Below are 13,411 nucleotides of genomic sequence, written 5' to 3'. Positions count from 1 at the left end.
GTTGTTTCCACCCTTTTGTTATTACAGAAATGATGTAAGCATAGATTTGTTCCTATATCACATTGTCTTTGTGAATTATAGGCGTGAGCCACTGTGTCCAGCCTCAGATTACCTTCTAAAGGAATTTGCCAGTTTGCCATCCCACAAACCATACTGGTACCAATTTTAATTCTTAGGAAATTGGTTAATTTGCATATTTTATGTTCTCAAATTATTTCTCAGGTATGGGTAGGAAATTTGAAGCTATTTGAGGTGAGTTTTGTTTTCAGTGAGAATGCCAGGAAAAATAAAGTCTTAAATAAGTCTTTAACAAATAAAGTCTTTATTTTTTAGATTAGGACACAACACAAGGCTAAAACCCTTTAAGAAACTTGAATTTTAATACTGGCTTTGTGGCCAACCATATCTGTCTTTCCAGCTTTTGTGTCTATAGCCTCTCCTGTAAAAGGTAGATAGTAGTTTATTTCCTCTGTACTTTATAAGATGCTAAAATGAGAAAATATATACATTAATTTGAATAAAACGAGAGCTTTACGGAATATAAGAAATAATTTTTTTCTGTCACATCTTTTCCTTTGGAAATTAGGAATTAAATTGAAATGCTTTATGGTTCATGAGTAACAGATGAAGGCCAAGGGATCTGCACATGGTCTGCACATGGAATTTAGCATATGGTCACATGGGTGGATCATTTAGTTCGGGGGCAAACTAGGGAGATCAAAGGTGAGGTAAATGGCATTTCAGTGAAACTCGCTTATGCTGACAATTATAATTCTCAAAGGATTTAGTTTAAACATACACATGCCAGGTGTGGTAGCTCATGCCTGTAATCCCAGCACTTTGGGAGGCTGAGGCGTGAGGATCTCTTGAGCCCAAGAGTTTAAGACCAGCCTGGGCAACATAGTGAGACTCCGTCTCTAAAAAAATTAAAAAAACAGATCAGGCATGGTGGCTCACTCCTATAATCCCAGCACTTTGGGAGGCCAAGGTGGGTGGATCACCTGAGGTCAGGAGTTGGAGACCAGATTGACCAACATGGTGAAACCTCATCTCTACTAAAATACAAAAAGTAGCTAGGCATGGTGGTGTGCACCTGTAATCCCAGCTACTTGGGAGGCTGAGACAGGAGAATCGTTTGAACATAGGAGGTGGAGGTTGCAGTGAGCTAAGATCACACCACTGCACTCCTGTCTGGGTGACAGAGTAAGACCCTGTCTCAAAAAAAAAAAAAAAATTAATAAAAATAAAACAAAATAAACATACACTGTTTGGTTTTGTAGTTGATGAAAAAAGAAAATCCAAAACTACACACATGGTGCTCCTGGAGATCATTAAAGAAGAAGGACTGTGAGTATGACCTCATTTCATCTTCGTTAAACAAAGCAGCTTGTTAGGGGATTCCTGTGTCTCTAGGAGAGTTATGCTTACTTTCTATCTATTCTCATAGCATTATAATGTTGTGAATTTGTAATTGCCTGCTTTATAAGTACATAATTCTTTTCGGTTTCTTAAAGATCTGCAGTGAGCCATTTGATTCTTTTTATTTATTTTTGTACAATATTTATCTTAAGCCATTTGACTCTTGATCATGGAGTCTTCCATGAAACTAAAGTATTTTTTTTTTTTTTTTTTTCTTTGAGTTTCGCTCTTGTTACCCAGGCTGGAGTGCAATGGCGCGATCTCGGCTCACCGCAACCTCCGCCTCCCGGGTTCAGGCAATTCTCCTGCCCCAGCCTCCTGAGTCACTGGGATTACGGGCATTCGCCACCATGCCCAGCTAATTTTTGTATTTTTAGTAGAGACGGGGTTTCACCATGTTGACCAGGATGGTCTCGATCTCTTGACCTTGTGATCCACCCGCCTCAGCCTCCCACAGTGCTGGGATTACAGGCTTGAGCCACCGCGCCCGGCCTAAAGCATTGTTTTATACATAGTAAACAGAAAAAAAATCATAGTTGCTTAGTTCATTCTTGTCTGGTGCATTAAGACAGATTATGTACTTTTTTTTTTAGCCTTTTATTTGGAAATAATTTTAAATTTACAGAAATTTGCAAAACCAAACTTAAGAAAAATAAGACAAGTATATGCTTTACTCAGATTCATCTGTTAACATCTTTTCCTGTTTGTTTTACTGTTTGTCTCATCTCCCACCTCCTTTCTCTCCTCCTTACACACACTATACACAATTCTTCTCTGAATTATTTGAGAGTAAGTTACATACATCAAAGCCTTTTAGCCCCATGACATTGATACTGTTTTTTTTTGAAACAGAGTCTCACTCTGTCACCCAGGCTGGAGTGCAGTGGCCTGATCTCCGCGGCTCATTGCAAATCCTGCCTCCCAGGTTCAAGTGATTCCCCTGCCTCAGCCTCCTGAGTAGCTGGGATTATAGGCGCCCACCACTGCACCTGGCTGATTGTTGTATTTTTAATAGAGATGGGGTTTCACCATGTTGGCCAGGCTGGTCTCCAACTCCTGACCTCAGGTGATCCACCCACCTTGGCCTCCCCAAAGTGCTGGGATTACAGGCGTTAGCCCCTGTGCTCGGCCAGACATTGACATTTTAAAAGAATACAGTCAATTAGCTGGGCATGGTGGTGCGTGCCTGTAATCCCAGCTACTCAGGAGGCTGAGGCAGGAGAATTGCCTGAACCCAGGAGGCGGAGGTGGCGGTGAGCCGAGATCGCGCCATTGCACTCCAGCCTGGGTAACATGAGTGAAACTCCGTCTCAAAAAAAAAATAAATAAATAAAAAATAAAAAAATAAAAAAAATAAAAGAATACAGTCCCTCCCAGCTGGGTATGGTGGCTCACACCTGTAATCCCAGCACTTTGGGAGGCCGAGGTGGGTGGATCGCCTAAGGTCAGGAGTTCGAAACCAGCCTGACCAACATGGTAAAACCCTGTCTGTACCAAAAATACAAAAAATAGCCGGATGTGGTGGCACGTGCCTGTAATCTCAGCTACTTGGGAGGCTAAGGCAGAAGAATCACTTGAACCTGGGAGGTGGAGATTGCACTGAGCCAAGATTGCATCATTGCACTCCAGCCTAGGTAACAAGAGTGAAGCTCTGTCTCAAAAAGAAAGAAAGAAAGAAAAAAAGAATACAGTCCCTCCCACTAAAAAAAAAAAAAATAGGATGTTTCTCATTTTAAATTTGGCTCACGTTATCTCATGATTCCACTGAGGTCATACATTCTTGGCTTGAATAATACTCGGGGGATATTGTGTCCTTCTCAAGGTATCACATCTTGAGTCACATAATGTCTACCTGCCCTTGGTTGGTTAATTATGATTTCTTAAATTTGATTTAGCTACTGTACAATTACTTTTTTATTCCCTTGTAACTATAAGCAGGCTGTGGGGAGACACTTTAAAACAATACAGCCAGGTGCAGTGGCATGTGCCTGTAGTCCCAGCTCCTCGGGAGGCTGATGTGGGAGGATCACTTGAGCCCATGAGTTCTGGGCTGTAGTGTGCTATGCCAATTGGGTGTCCACACTTAGTTCAGCATCAATATGGTGACCTCCCGGAAGCAAGGGATCACAAGGTTGCCTAAGGAGAGGTGAACCAGCCCAGGTCGGAAACAGAGCAGGTCGGAAACGGAGCAGGTCAAAACTTCTGTGCTGATCAGTAGTGGGATCGTTCCTGTGAATAGCCACTGCACTCCAGCCTGGGCAACATAGCTCGACCCTGTCTCTAAAAAACAAGACAGTACAAATATCCTGTACCTTATCAAATTTTCTCCCCTAAATTTACCATGAAGTTGCAAAATGATGACTGTTCAACTACAGCATTGCCTCCACATTTACCAGTGTTGGCATTCTGCTATAAGCAGGACCTCCCCTTCTCCCTCATTAATTTATCTACTTAATATTGGTATAGACTCAGAAATGTCTATTTTTCATTGGTTTACAATTGATTACTGTACTTAATAATTTTGGTATTCAAATTGCCTCAGATTTAGCCTATAGGAGCTCCTTCAGTCTGGTTCCTGTGCCCTTATGAATTCCCCCATCTTTTTTTTTGGTACTTATTTTCTATAATTACTTCATTTTAACTGTTCTTGCCCTGTAGCAAAACATGAATGGTACTATATTAACTAACAGCCATGAGGAAGCTGTCTCTAACTTTATTTATATACCAATGTTACTAAAGAAAATTAAGGGAGGAAATTAATAAATCAGACTTTGTATTGTTTTTTTGGTATCATTAGTGCTAAAATAGATTTCTTAATTTGGACATCCTTCAGAATGTGAGGTGTGTGTACAGTTTGGAGTCTCTTGTATTAGTGTAGGAGTGAAACTTGAGACCATGTGAGTGATGGTCAGCCTTTCCTAGGATTTCTTTGCCAATTTCTAATTTGTCCATGACCTTTACTTTGCTTATTGTGTTTTTCCCCTAGCCTGGCACCATATCGAGGGTGGTTTCCAGTGATTTCCAGTCTCTGCTGCTCCAATTTTGTCTATTTCTACACTTTTAATAGCCTCAAAGCAGTCTGGGTCAAAGGTCAACGTTCTACCACTGGAAAAGATCTGGTAATTGGGTTTGTTGCAGGTAACAAGGTTTTCTGGGTATAAAATGTTTCCATATTTATCTTGTGGTTTTATATCCTCTAAGAAGTTATTTAGCCCAAAGTAATGGCTTACAAAAAATATCGTCAGTTTTCCAACTTTTTTTTAATTGTGTTAAAAAACGTGACATAAAATTTACCACGTTAATCATTTTAAGTGTAAGGTATGTAGTGTTAAATATGTTCACATTCTTGTGAAACAAATCTCCAGGACTTTTTCATATTGCAGACCTGATTCCGTGCTCATTGAACTCCCCTTTTCCCTCTCCCTCAGCCTCTAGTAACTACCATACTACTTTCGGTTTCTTAAGAATTTGACTACTTTACATACTTGATGTAAGTCAAATCATGCACTGCTTGTTTTTTTGTGTGTGTGTCTGGCTTATTTCACTTAGTATAATGTCTTCAACTTTCATCCATGCCATATAGCATGTGACTTCCTTTTCTATGACTGAATAATATTCCATTACATGTATATGTCACATTCTCTTTATCCATTCATCTGTTTATGGGCACCTAGGTCGCTTCCATCTCTTGGCTGTTGTGAATATTGCTATGAAAATGGGTGTGTAAATATCTCTTTGAGAGCCTGCTTTCAGTTATTTTGGATATATATCCAGAAATGGGATTCCTGGATCACTTGGAATTCTGTTTTTTTTTTTTTTTTTTGGGACAGAGTTTTGCTCGTTACCCAGGCTGGAGTGCAATGGCGCGATCTCGGCTCACCGCCACCTCCGCCTCCTGGGTTCAGGCAATTCTCCTGCCTCAGCCTCCTGAGTAGCTGGGATTACAGGCACGCACCACCATGCCCAGCTAATTTTTTTTTTTGTATTTTTAGTAGAGACGGGGTTTCACCGTGTTGAGCAGGATGGTCTCGATCTCTTGACCTCGTGATCCACCCGCCTCGGCCTCCCAAAGTGCTGGGATTACAGGCGTGAGCCACCGCGCCCGGCCCGGAATTCTGTTTTCTTTTCTCTGGAATCTCCATACTGTTTAACATAGTAGCATTATAATCCCACCAACAGTATACAGAAGTTCCCATTTTTCCACATTCTCACTAACACTTATTTTCTATTTTGGGATAGTAGCCAACCTAATGGGTGTGAGGTGATATCTCAGTGTGGTTTTGATTTGAATTCTCTGGTTATTAGTGATGTTGAACATCTTTTCGTATGTTTGTTGGCCATTTGTATATTATCTTTGCAGAAATTTCTATTCTGGTCCTTTGTCCATTTTTTAATAGCGTTATTAGATTTTTTATTTTTAAGTTGTAGGATTTCTTTATGTGGTATAATAAAAAATATATGTGCCCTTTGTCCCTGGTTCCTGGCACAGTTCCTAAAACTATTGGAATTTCGTGAGTGACAGTATCTTTTGTCATTCCTAATGAGGCCCTTTGAACTATACCTGAGTTTAGGCTAATAAGGTTACTATTGGTGGGCTCCTAGATAGCTTCAGGATGGAGGCTGGTGGCCAGAGGAACCAGCCATGTGCTTAGAGAAAAGGGGAGAGAGATTGAATTGTGGATAAATAACAGGATAGAAATCTAGGAGTCATCACAGGCTTTTTGTGCCTTCCCACCCTCCACATCTGCTTGGCAGTCAAGAACCATTGGTCTGGCTGGGTGCAGTGGCTCATACTTGTAATCCCAGCATTTTGGGAGGCTGAGGCAGGCAGATCACAAGGTCAGGAAATCAAGACCATCCTCGTCAACATGTGAAACCCTGTCTCTACTAAAAATACAAAAATTAGCTGGATCTGGTGGCGTGTGCCTGTAATCCCAGCTACTCAGGAGGCTGAGGCAGGAGAATCGCTTGAACCAGGGAGTCAGAGGTTACAGTGAGCCAAGATCACGCCACTACACTTCAGCCTGGTGACAGAGCAAGACTCCGTCTCAAAAAAAAGAACCATTGGTCTGTCTCCTCAGTATCTCTTGGATCCATTTCCTCTTCTCCATATCCCTAACCATTTCCCCAAATCAAGCCTTATTGTTGTTCATCTGGACTATTACACTAGTCTGATCTTGCCTTTGAGGTCTTCCTCATGAACCCACTTTGCACAGTCTTGCAGCCTTTCTAGGAGAGTAGTTTTCCAACAGTATCACAACTCAAAGAACTCAAGTTTGAGATTTGTTCATTTGGGGAAAAAATTAGTATAGTTTCTGTACAGAAAGAGCTTTTCTTTTTTTTTTACAGAAATTACAAAAAATGGCAATCCAGTGGCATCTTCTATACTTGAGACCAGTTATTTGTAATACCTTGATTTTAATCATTGTAGATTACTGCAGTTTATATATATTTGCATTTGAAAGATTGACTCAGAGGGACTAACTCATATAACTTTCCAGGAAACTTCTAATTCATGGATATGTTGAAATTTTTTGCTTTTTATATTGTCCAAAGCTGTTTATTTGCTGCTATGTCTTCCATCCCATTACCCACCAGATATATACCACCCTGTGTTACTGTCTCTGTGTCCTGTTCGTTTCCTTTCTAACTCGTACTGCAATTTATGATTACAGTAAACTTCCCCATACCTAACACAGCTGGACTGGTACAGTAGGCAGTTAACTTTTATTTTTTACTTTTTTCCACTTCTTTAAAAATTTTTTTTCAGGGCTCATGCATAATTTTTTTCTTTTTCTTTTTTTTCTGAGGGCTCAGTTTTTAAAAGTCAGTTAAAGTAACAAATATAATAAATAGCCTACTGACCTTAATTGTTGTATTTTAAAGTTCACTCTTCCAATTTTTTTTTTTTTTCTTGAGATGGTGTCTTACTTTGTCACCCAGGCTGGAATGCAGAGGCGTGATCTCGGGTGGCTGCAACCTTTGCCTTCCAGGTTCAAGTTATTCTTCTGCCTCAGCTTCCTGAATATCTGGGATTACAGGCGCCTGGCACCATGCCCAGCTAATTTGGCCAACATGGTGAAACTCTGTCTCTACCAAAAATACAAAAAATTAGCCCAGTGTGGTAGCAGGCACCTGTAATTCCAGCTACTCAGGAGACTGAGGCAGGAGAATGGCTTGAACCCAGGAGGTGGAGGTTGCAGTGAGCCGAGATTGCGCCACTGCGCTCCAGCCTGGGCAGCAAGAGGGAAACTCCATCTCTAAATAAATAAATAAATAAATAAATAAAATATTTTAAAAGGTAGGGAAAGAAAGAAAAAGAAAAAGAAAATGGTCGGGTGGCCCAGCCCCTGAGTCTTCAGGCAGATTTTGTTGGGTCAGCTGCATCAGGGATTCCTCGCGGCGTGTCATCGGCATGTCATTTGCGCCACCCGGTCCCTGGTGCGCCCCCGCGACAGGTGGTTCACGCCCCTTTCCCATCCCCCGCTGGTCCAGGTCCCGGCACCGCTTTGACAGCGTCTCTGCAGGACGCACGGACCGGGCCGCAGCCCATGCCCCAAGCGGACTGTATTATGAGGCATCTGCCCTACTCCTGCCGGGGCCAAGTGGTGCGGGGCTTTGGCCGTGGCTCCAAGCAGCTGGGCATCCCCACACCTAATTTTCCTGAGCCAGTGGTAATCTGCCAGCTGATACATCCAGGGACATTTATTATGGTTGGGCCAGTGTTGGAAGTGGAGATGTTCATAAGATGGTGGTGAGTATAGGATGGAACCCATGAAGAAGTCCATGGAAATGCATAGCATGGATACCTTTAAAGAGGACTTCTGTGGGGCAATCCTTAGTTTGGCTATTGTTGGCTACCTTAGACCAGAAAATAACTTTGATTCTTTAGAGTCACTTTTTTCAGCAATTCAGGGTGATATTGAGGAAGCTAAGAAACGACTAGATTTACCAGAATATTTGAAACTCAAAGTAGACAAATTCTTCCAGGTTTCTGAAAGCAAAATAATGAATGGCCACTGATGAAAAATCATATTATTTATTCATTCACTGTTTTTTAGTGTTTCAGTGTTTATTAGTATCCAGCCTCATCTTGGTTATATTTCAAAAATCAAACATTTTCCTACAGCTGTGACTTAAACAATACAATGTAGTTACCATATCATGCTTCAACTGTTAAATTAAGCCCATCATGTGATAGCTCTAAAAAGATTCATTTAAAAATCAAGATTTAAAAAATACATATTGATTAAGATGTACCACTAGGAAGATATTACATGTGTCTAAGTATGGTAAAAACGCAAGTCACTAGTTTGAGATGAAAAGTAACATTTTCATGATAAAATACCAGCATGTATGTACTTGTATAATGTGTACTTCTAAATAGAGAAGGCTTATTCAAGTAAATGCATTAAGGCCAAGTGCAGTGGCTCACACTTGTAATCCAAGCACTTCGGGAGGCTGAGGTGGGAGGATTGCTTGAGCTCAGGAGTTTAAGACCAGTCAAGGCAACATAGCGAGACCCCATCTCTATAAATTAAAAAAAAAGTAAATGCATTAAATGGAAGGTTGATAGTTTACCAAAACCTGCAAAGATGTTTGTAAAATTTTGTTTTAATCATTTTCTTTGACGTCACATCATTGTACTATCTTCATTTTTGTATGGAGCTGCTTCAATTCTAAATCTTCTAGATTTCCCCTGCCTATCTATTTTTTGTTGTTGTTTAAGACAGTAAAATAAGTGTTTTTTAAGTCTAAAAAAGAAAAGAAAAGGGTCAAGAACTGCTATTTTGAAACTCTGAGTTTATTTTATCCCTGCTTAAAAGCTTTCAGTGTCAGTCCGTTGCATGCAGCTTGGCACCCTCAGCATACAAGTCTCCTGCTGTTTACAGGATAAAAGCCTGACATATCTTATCTGCTATGATACTGTTTACCTCAAGTTTGATCTTTCCTGATTTTGACTGCAGACACCACAGGTAGGCTACTTGCTAGAATGCCTATGCTCTTCCACTTCTAGTCACTGAGTTTTATGCTTACCAAGAGTGAACTGTTTATTCTCAAATCTGCTTATGCCAGTTTCATCTGTTACTGTAGGCAAAGCATTATGGTATGGGTGTCCTTCCATGCCAAACTGTGATTCTTTTGACTGTACCAACCCCTTCAGTAACTCCATTCCACTACACCAACTGTGGTCTGTCTGACACAGTCTTACTGCTTATTTCATCTCATTAATTCCCATTCATCCCTTGATTCTCAGCTCCCTCTTCTTCAGGAATCCTTCCTTGTTTCCTGTACCCGCCACCCCCAGGTTTTTTTCTGGGTTAGGTGCCCTTCCTGTGTGCTCCAGCATAGCATCTACCTCTGTCTTACTGCTTATTGTCTAATAATAAGTCTGCATATTCTTCTTCATCTTTAACTGGACAGTAAGCTCCTTAAAGGCAGAGATTACATTTTTGTTATTTCCAGATCCCCAGTGCCTTAGCACATTGCCTAGTACATAGAAAGTGCTTATTAAACATTGAGTGAATTAATTAAATTGAAAATACTGCTCCTCCTAGAGTCTTCTCCATTTTACTAAGTGGCAGCTCTGTTCTTCCAGTTGATCTACCCAAAATCTTGAATGTATCCCCCTTCTCTCTGACCCCACCTCCAATCCATGAACAAACCTTTGTTCTTATAGCCAGAATTCAACTATAGTCGACTTTCCACATCCTTGTGTTCCACATCTGTGGATTCAACCAACTGTTGAATTGAAAGTATTTGGGGAAAAAGAAAAGGGTAGTTGAATCTGTAGACTTTTTTTTTCTTGTCATTATTATTCCCTAAACAATACAGTGTAACAAGTATCTACATAGTCTTTACGTTGTGTTATAAGTAATCTAGAGGATTTTGTTTTGTTTTTTTGTTTTTATTTTTTATTTTTGAGATGGAGTCTTGCTCTGTCACTCAGGCTGGAGTGCAGTGGCACAATCTTGGCTCACTGCAACCTCTGCCTCCTAGGTTCAAGTGATTCTCCTGCCTCAGCCTCCCAAGTAGCTGGGATTACAGGTACCTGCCACCATCCCTTGTTAATTTTTTGTTTTTAGTAGAGACAAGGTTTCATCATTTTGGGCAGGCTGGCCTTGAACTCTTGACCTCAGGTTATTCGCCTGCCTTGACCTCCCAAAGTGCTGAGATTACAGGCATGAGCCACCATGCCTGGCCGAGATTATTTAAAGTGTATGGGAGGATGTATGTAGGTTACATACAAATACTTATGCCATTTTATATCAGGGACTGGAGCATCTTTTTTCACACCATGTTGGCCAGGTCTTGAACTCCTGACCTCAGGTGATCTGCCCGCCTTGGCCTCCCACAGTGCTGGGAGTGAGCCACTGCGCCCACCTGGCTAGAGTGGCTAACTGATTTCTCACTTCCGCCTTAGTCTCCTTCAGTCTGTATTCAACACGGCAGCCAGTGTGATCATGTTAAAACATGAATGAGGACTGGGTGCAGTGGCTCACGTCATTAATCCCAGTGGTTTGGGAGGCTAAGCTCAGAGGGTTGCTTGAGGCCAGGAGTTTGAGACAGCCTGGGCAACATAGCAAAACCTCATCTCTACAAAAAATAAAACAATTAGCTGGACGTGGCGGCGTGCACTTGTAGTCCTAGCTACCCGGAAGTCGTTCAGAGTAAGATCCCGTCTCTTAGAAAAAATTTTTTAAAGTGAGTGAGATCATATTTCTCTGTTCAGAGCCTTCCAGTTGCTTCCCATCTCACTCAAAGTAAAAACCCAAGGCCCTTACCTAGTCCTGCCAAGCCTGTTTAGCCTGACCATCCTGTTCTCTTTACTTACACTGCTGTAGCCACCCTGACCTCTTTTCTCCTTCCTGAACACTCCTGGCATGTGTCTGCCTGTGTCCCTGCTGTGACTTCTGCCTGGTAACTGTGTTAAATGATAAACTTTAGACAAATTGCATTTAACAGAGTTTTGTTTTGATTTGTTTTTGTTTTTTTTTTTGAGGAGTCTCATTCTGTTGTTGTACTCGAGCGAGTCAAGGAATTTGCCACACTCGGAGATTGAATTATGTCCTTTATTATGCCAGCGACCGAGAGGTAGCTAGCACCCAAACTTCTCTAGGCCCCTAAGAAAAAGTTAGGTGGTCTTTCATACCCTAGTTTTTTTTTTTTTTTTTTTTTTTGAGACGGAGTTTCACTCTTGTTACCCAGGCTGGAGTGCAATGGTGCGATCTCCGCTCACCGCAACCTCCGCATCCTGGGTTCAGGCAATTCTCCTGCCTCAGCCTCCTGAGTAGCTGGGATTACAGACATGCCCCACCATGCCCAGCTGATTTTTTGTATTTTTAGTAGAGACGGGGTTTCACCATGTTGACCAGGATGGTATCGACCTCTTGACCTCGTGATCCACCCGCCTCGGCCTCCCAAAGTGCTGGGATTACAGGCGTGAGCCACCGCGCCTGGCCTATACCCTAGTTTTAAAAGGGAAGGGGAACCTAGCTGAAGGAAATTTTTCACAGAAGCAGAGTAAGCCAAAAGTTAAAAGATAAACTAGTACATGAGAAATAAAACAGTGCCAGGGGTAAAGCTGTCATGAAAGACATACAACTAATAGATAATGGGGGCTCTGGGCACTTGACAGCACCTGCATTCCCAGGCTCTGCTGGTACCACTTAACATGGCCTCTTATCAGCAAATGCATTCCTGGAGGTGCCCAGTGTCAGCCTGCCCCAGCTACGTACTACAGTTACGTACTTAATGGTGGGAAAATAACTAAAATGAAGAAGCTAAGATGGAGTCTGTCCGGCTCAAGAAGCTAACATGAAGCCTGAACAGCTCTCACTCTGAGAAAGAGAGAGTCAGTTTTAGCTGGCAGAAAGCAGGTTGTCACACTGTCACCCAGGCTAGAGTACGGTAGTGTGATCTCAGCTCACTGCAACCTCTGCCTCCCAGGTTCAAGTGATTTTTCTGCCTCAGCCTCCTGAGTAGCTGGGACTACAGGTGCATGCCATCATGCCCAGCTAATTTTTGCATTTTTAGTAGAGATAGAATTTCTCTGTGTTGGCCAGGCTGGTCTCAAACTTCTGACCTCAGGTGATCCACCAACCTCAGGCTGCCAAAGTGCTGGGATTACAGGCATGAGTCATGCGCCCAGCCTAACAGAGTTTGATCAAGCAAAGAACAATTCACAAATTGGGCAGCCCTCAGAACCAGGTCAGAGTGACTCTAAAGCTGTCACATGGTAGAATATTTGTGGACAGAAAAAGGAAAGTGACATACAGAAATCAGAAGTCAGGTACAGAAACAGCCAGATTGGTTACCACTTGTTTACCTTACTTGAACAGTTGGCTGCCTGTGATTGGTTGAAACTCTATGATTGGCACAAGATCCAGTTAGGTTATAGTTCTGTCACCCAGGCTGAAGTGCAATGGTGCAGTCATAGTTCACTGCAGCCTCCAATTCCTGGGCTCAAGAGATCCCCCTGTGTCGACCTCTCAAGTAGCTGGGACTACAGGTATGCCACTACACCCAGCTAATTTTTTTTTTAATTTTTTGTAGAAATAGGGGTCTTACTATGTTGCCCAGGCTGGTTTCAAACTTCTGGCCTCAGGTGACTCTCCTGCCTCGACCTTCCAAAGTGCTGGGATTACAGGTATGAGCCACTGCACCCAGCCAAATATTCATTTTAAAAAATAAAAATAGAATATTTTTTATTGACATTAAATCTACCTTCTTAAAGCAACTAGAAACAAATATGAAACTTAGTATGTATGTTTTCTCCCCCCATAAAGGTATGAGTTAGCAAATCCAAAATACTTTATGTGTACTTTAGGATAAGTAAATATATTGTGATGCTGGCCTAGTTCCCTTGGACAATAAAGAAAAAGTATACCCTCTCCCACAAGCCATTCATTCATCATGGTTTGTTCATTAAATATATATTGAGTATCTAGTATGTGCTAAATCCAGCTCTAGGTGCTAAGGATACAGCAGT

At 41.6% G+C, this 13,411-nt stretch overlaps 1 protein-coding gene and 1 pseudogene across 1 annotated transcript in view; both read left to right on the top strand.

Annotated features, from left to right (window-relative positions):
- Window positions 1-13,411, top strand: part of SLC25A17 (solute carrier family 25 member 17) — a 55,875-nt gene that overhangs the window by 24,465 nt on the left and 17,999 nt on the right. Inside the window, exons 3-4 of the mRNA XM_032267164.1 lie at window positions 1,281-1,347; window positions 4,406-4,557. Coding sequence (XP_032123055.1) covers window positions 1,281-1,347; window positions 4,406-4,557 — 219 coding nt within the window. The remainder of the gene's footprint in view (window positions 1-1,280; window positions 1,348-4,405; window positions 4,558-13,411) is intronic.
- Window positions 7,732-10,198, top strand: LOC116542310 (annotated as a pseudogene).

This window comes from Sapajus apella, unplaced genomic scaffold, assembly GCF_009761245.1.
Source record: "Sapajus apella isolate SASKATOON/1434 unplaced genomic scaffold, GSC_monkey_1.0 scaffold166, whole genome shotgun sequence".
NCBI lineage: Eukaryota > Metazoa > Chordata > Mammalia > Primates > Cebidae > Sapajus > Sapajus apella.
Note: the sequence above shows the minus strand (reverse complement) of the source record. Positions and strands in the feature narration are given on the sequence as shown.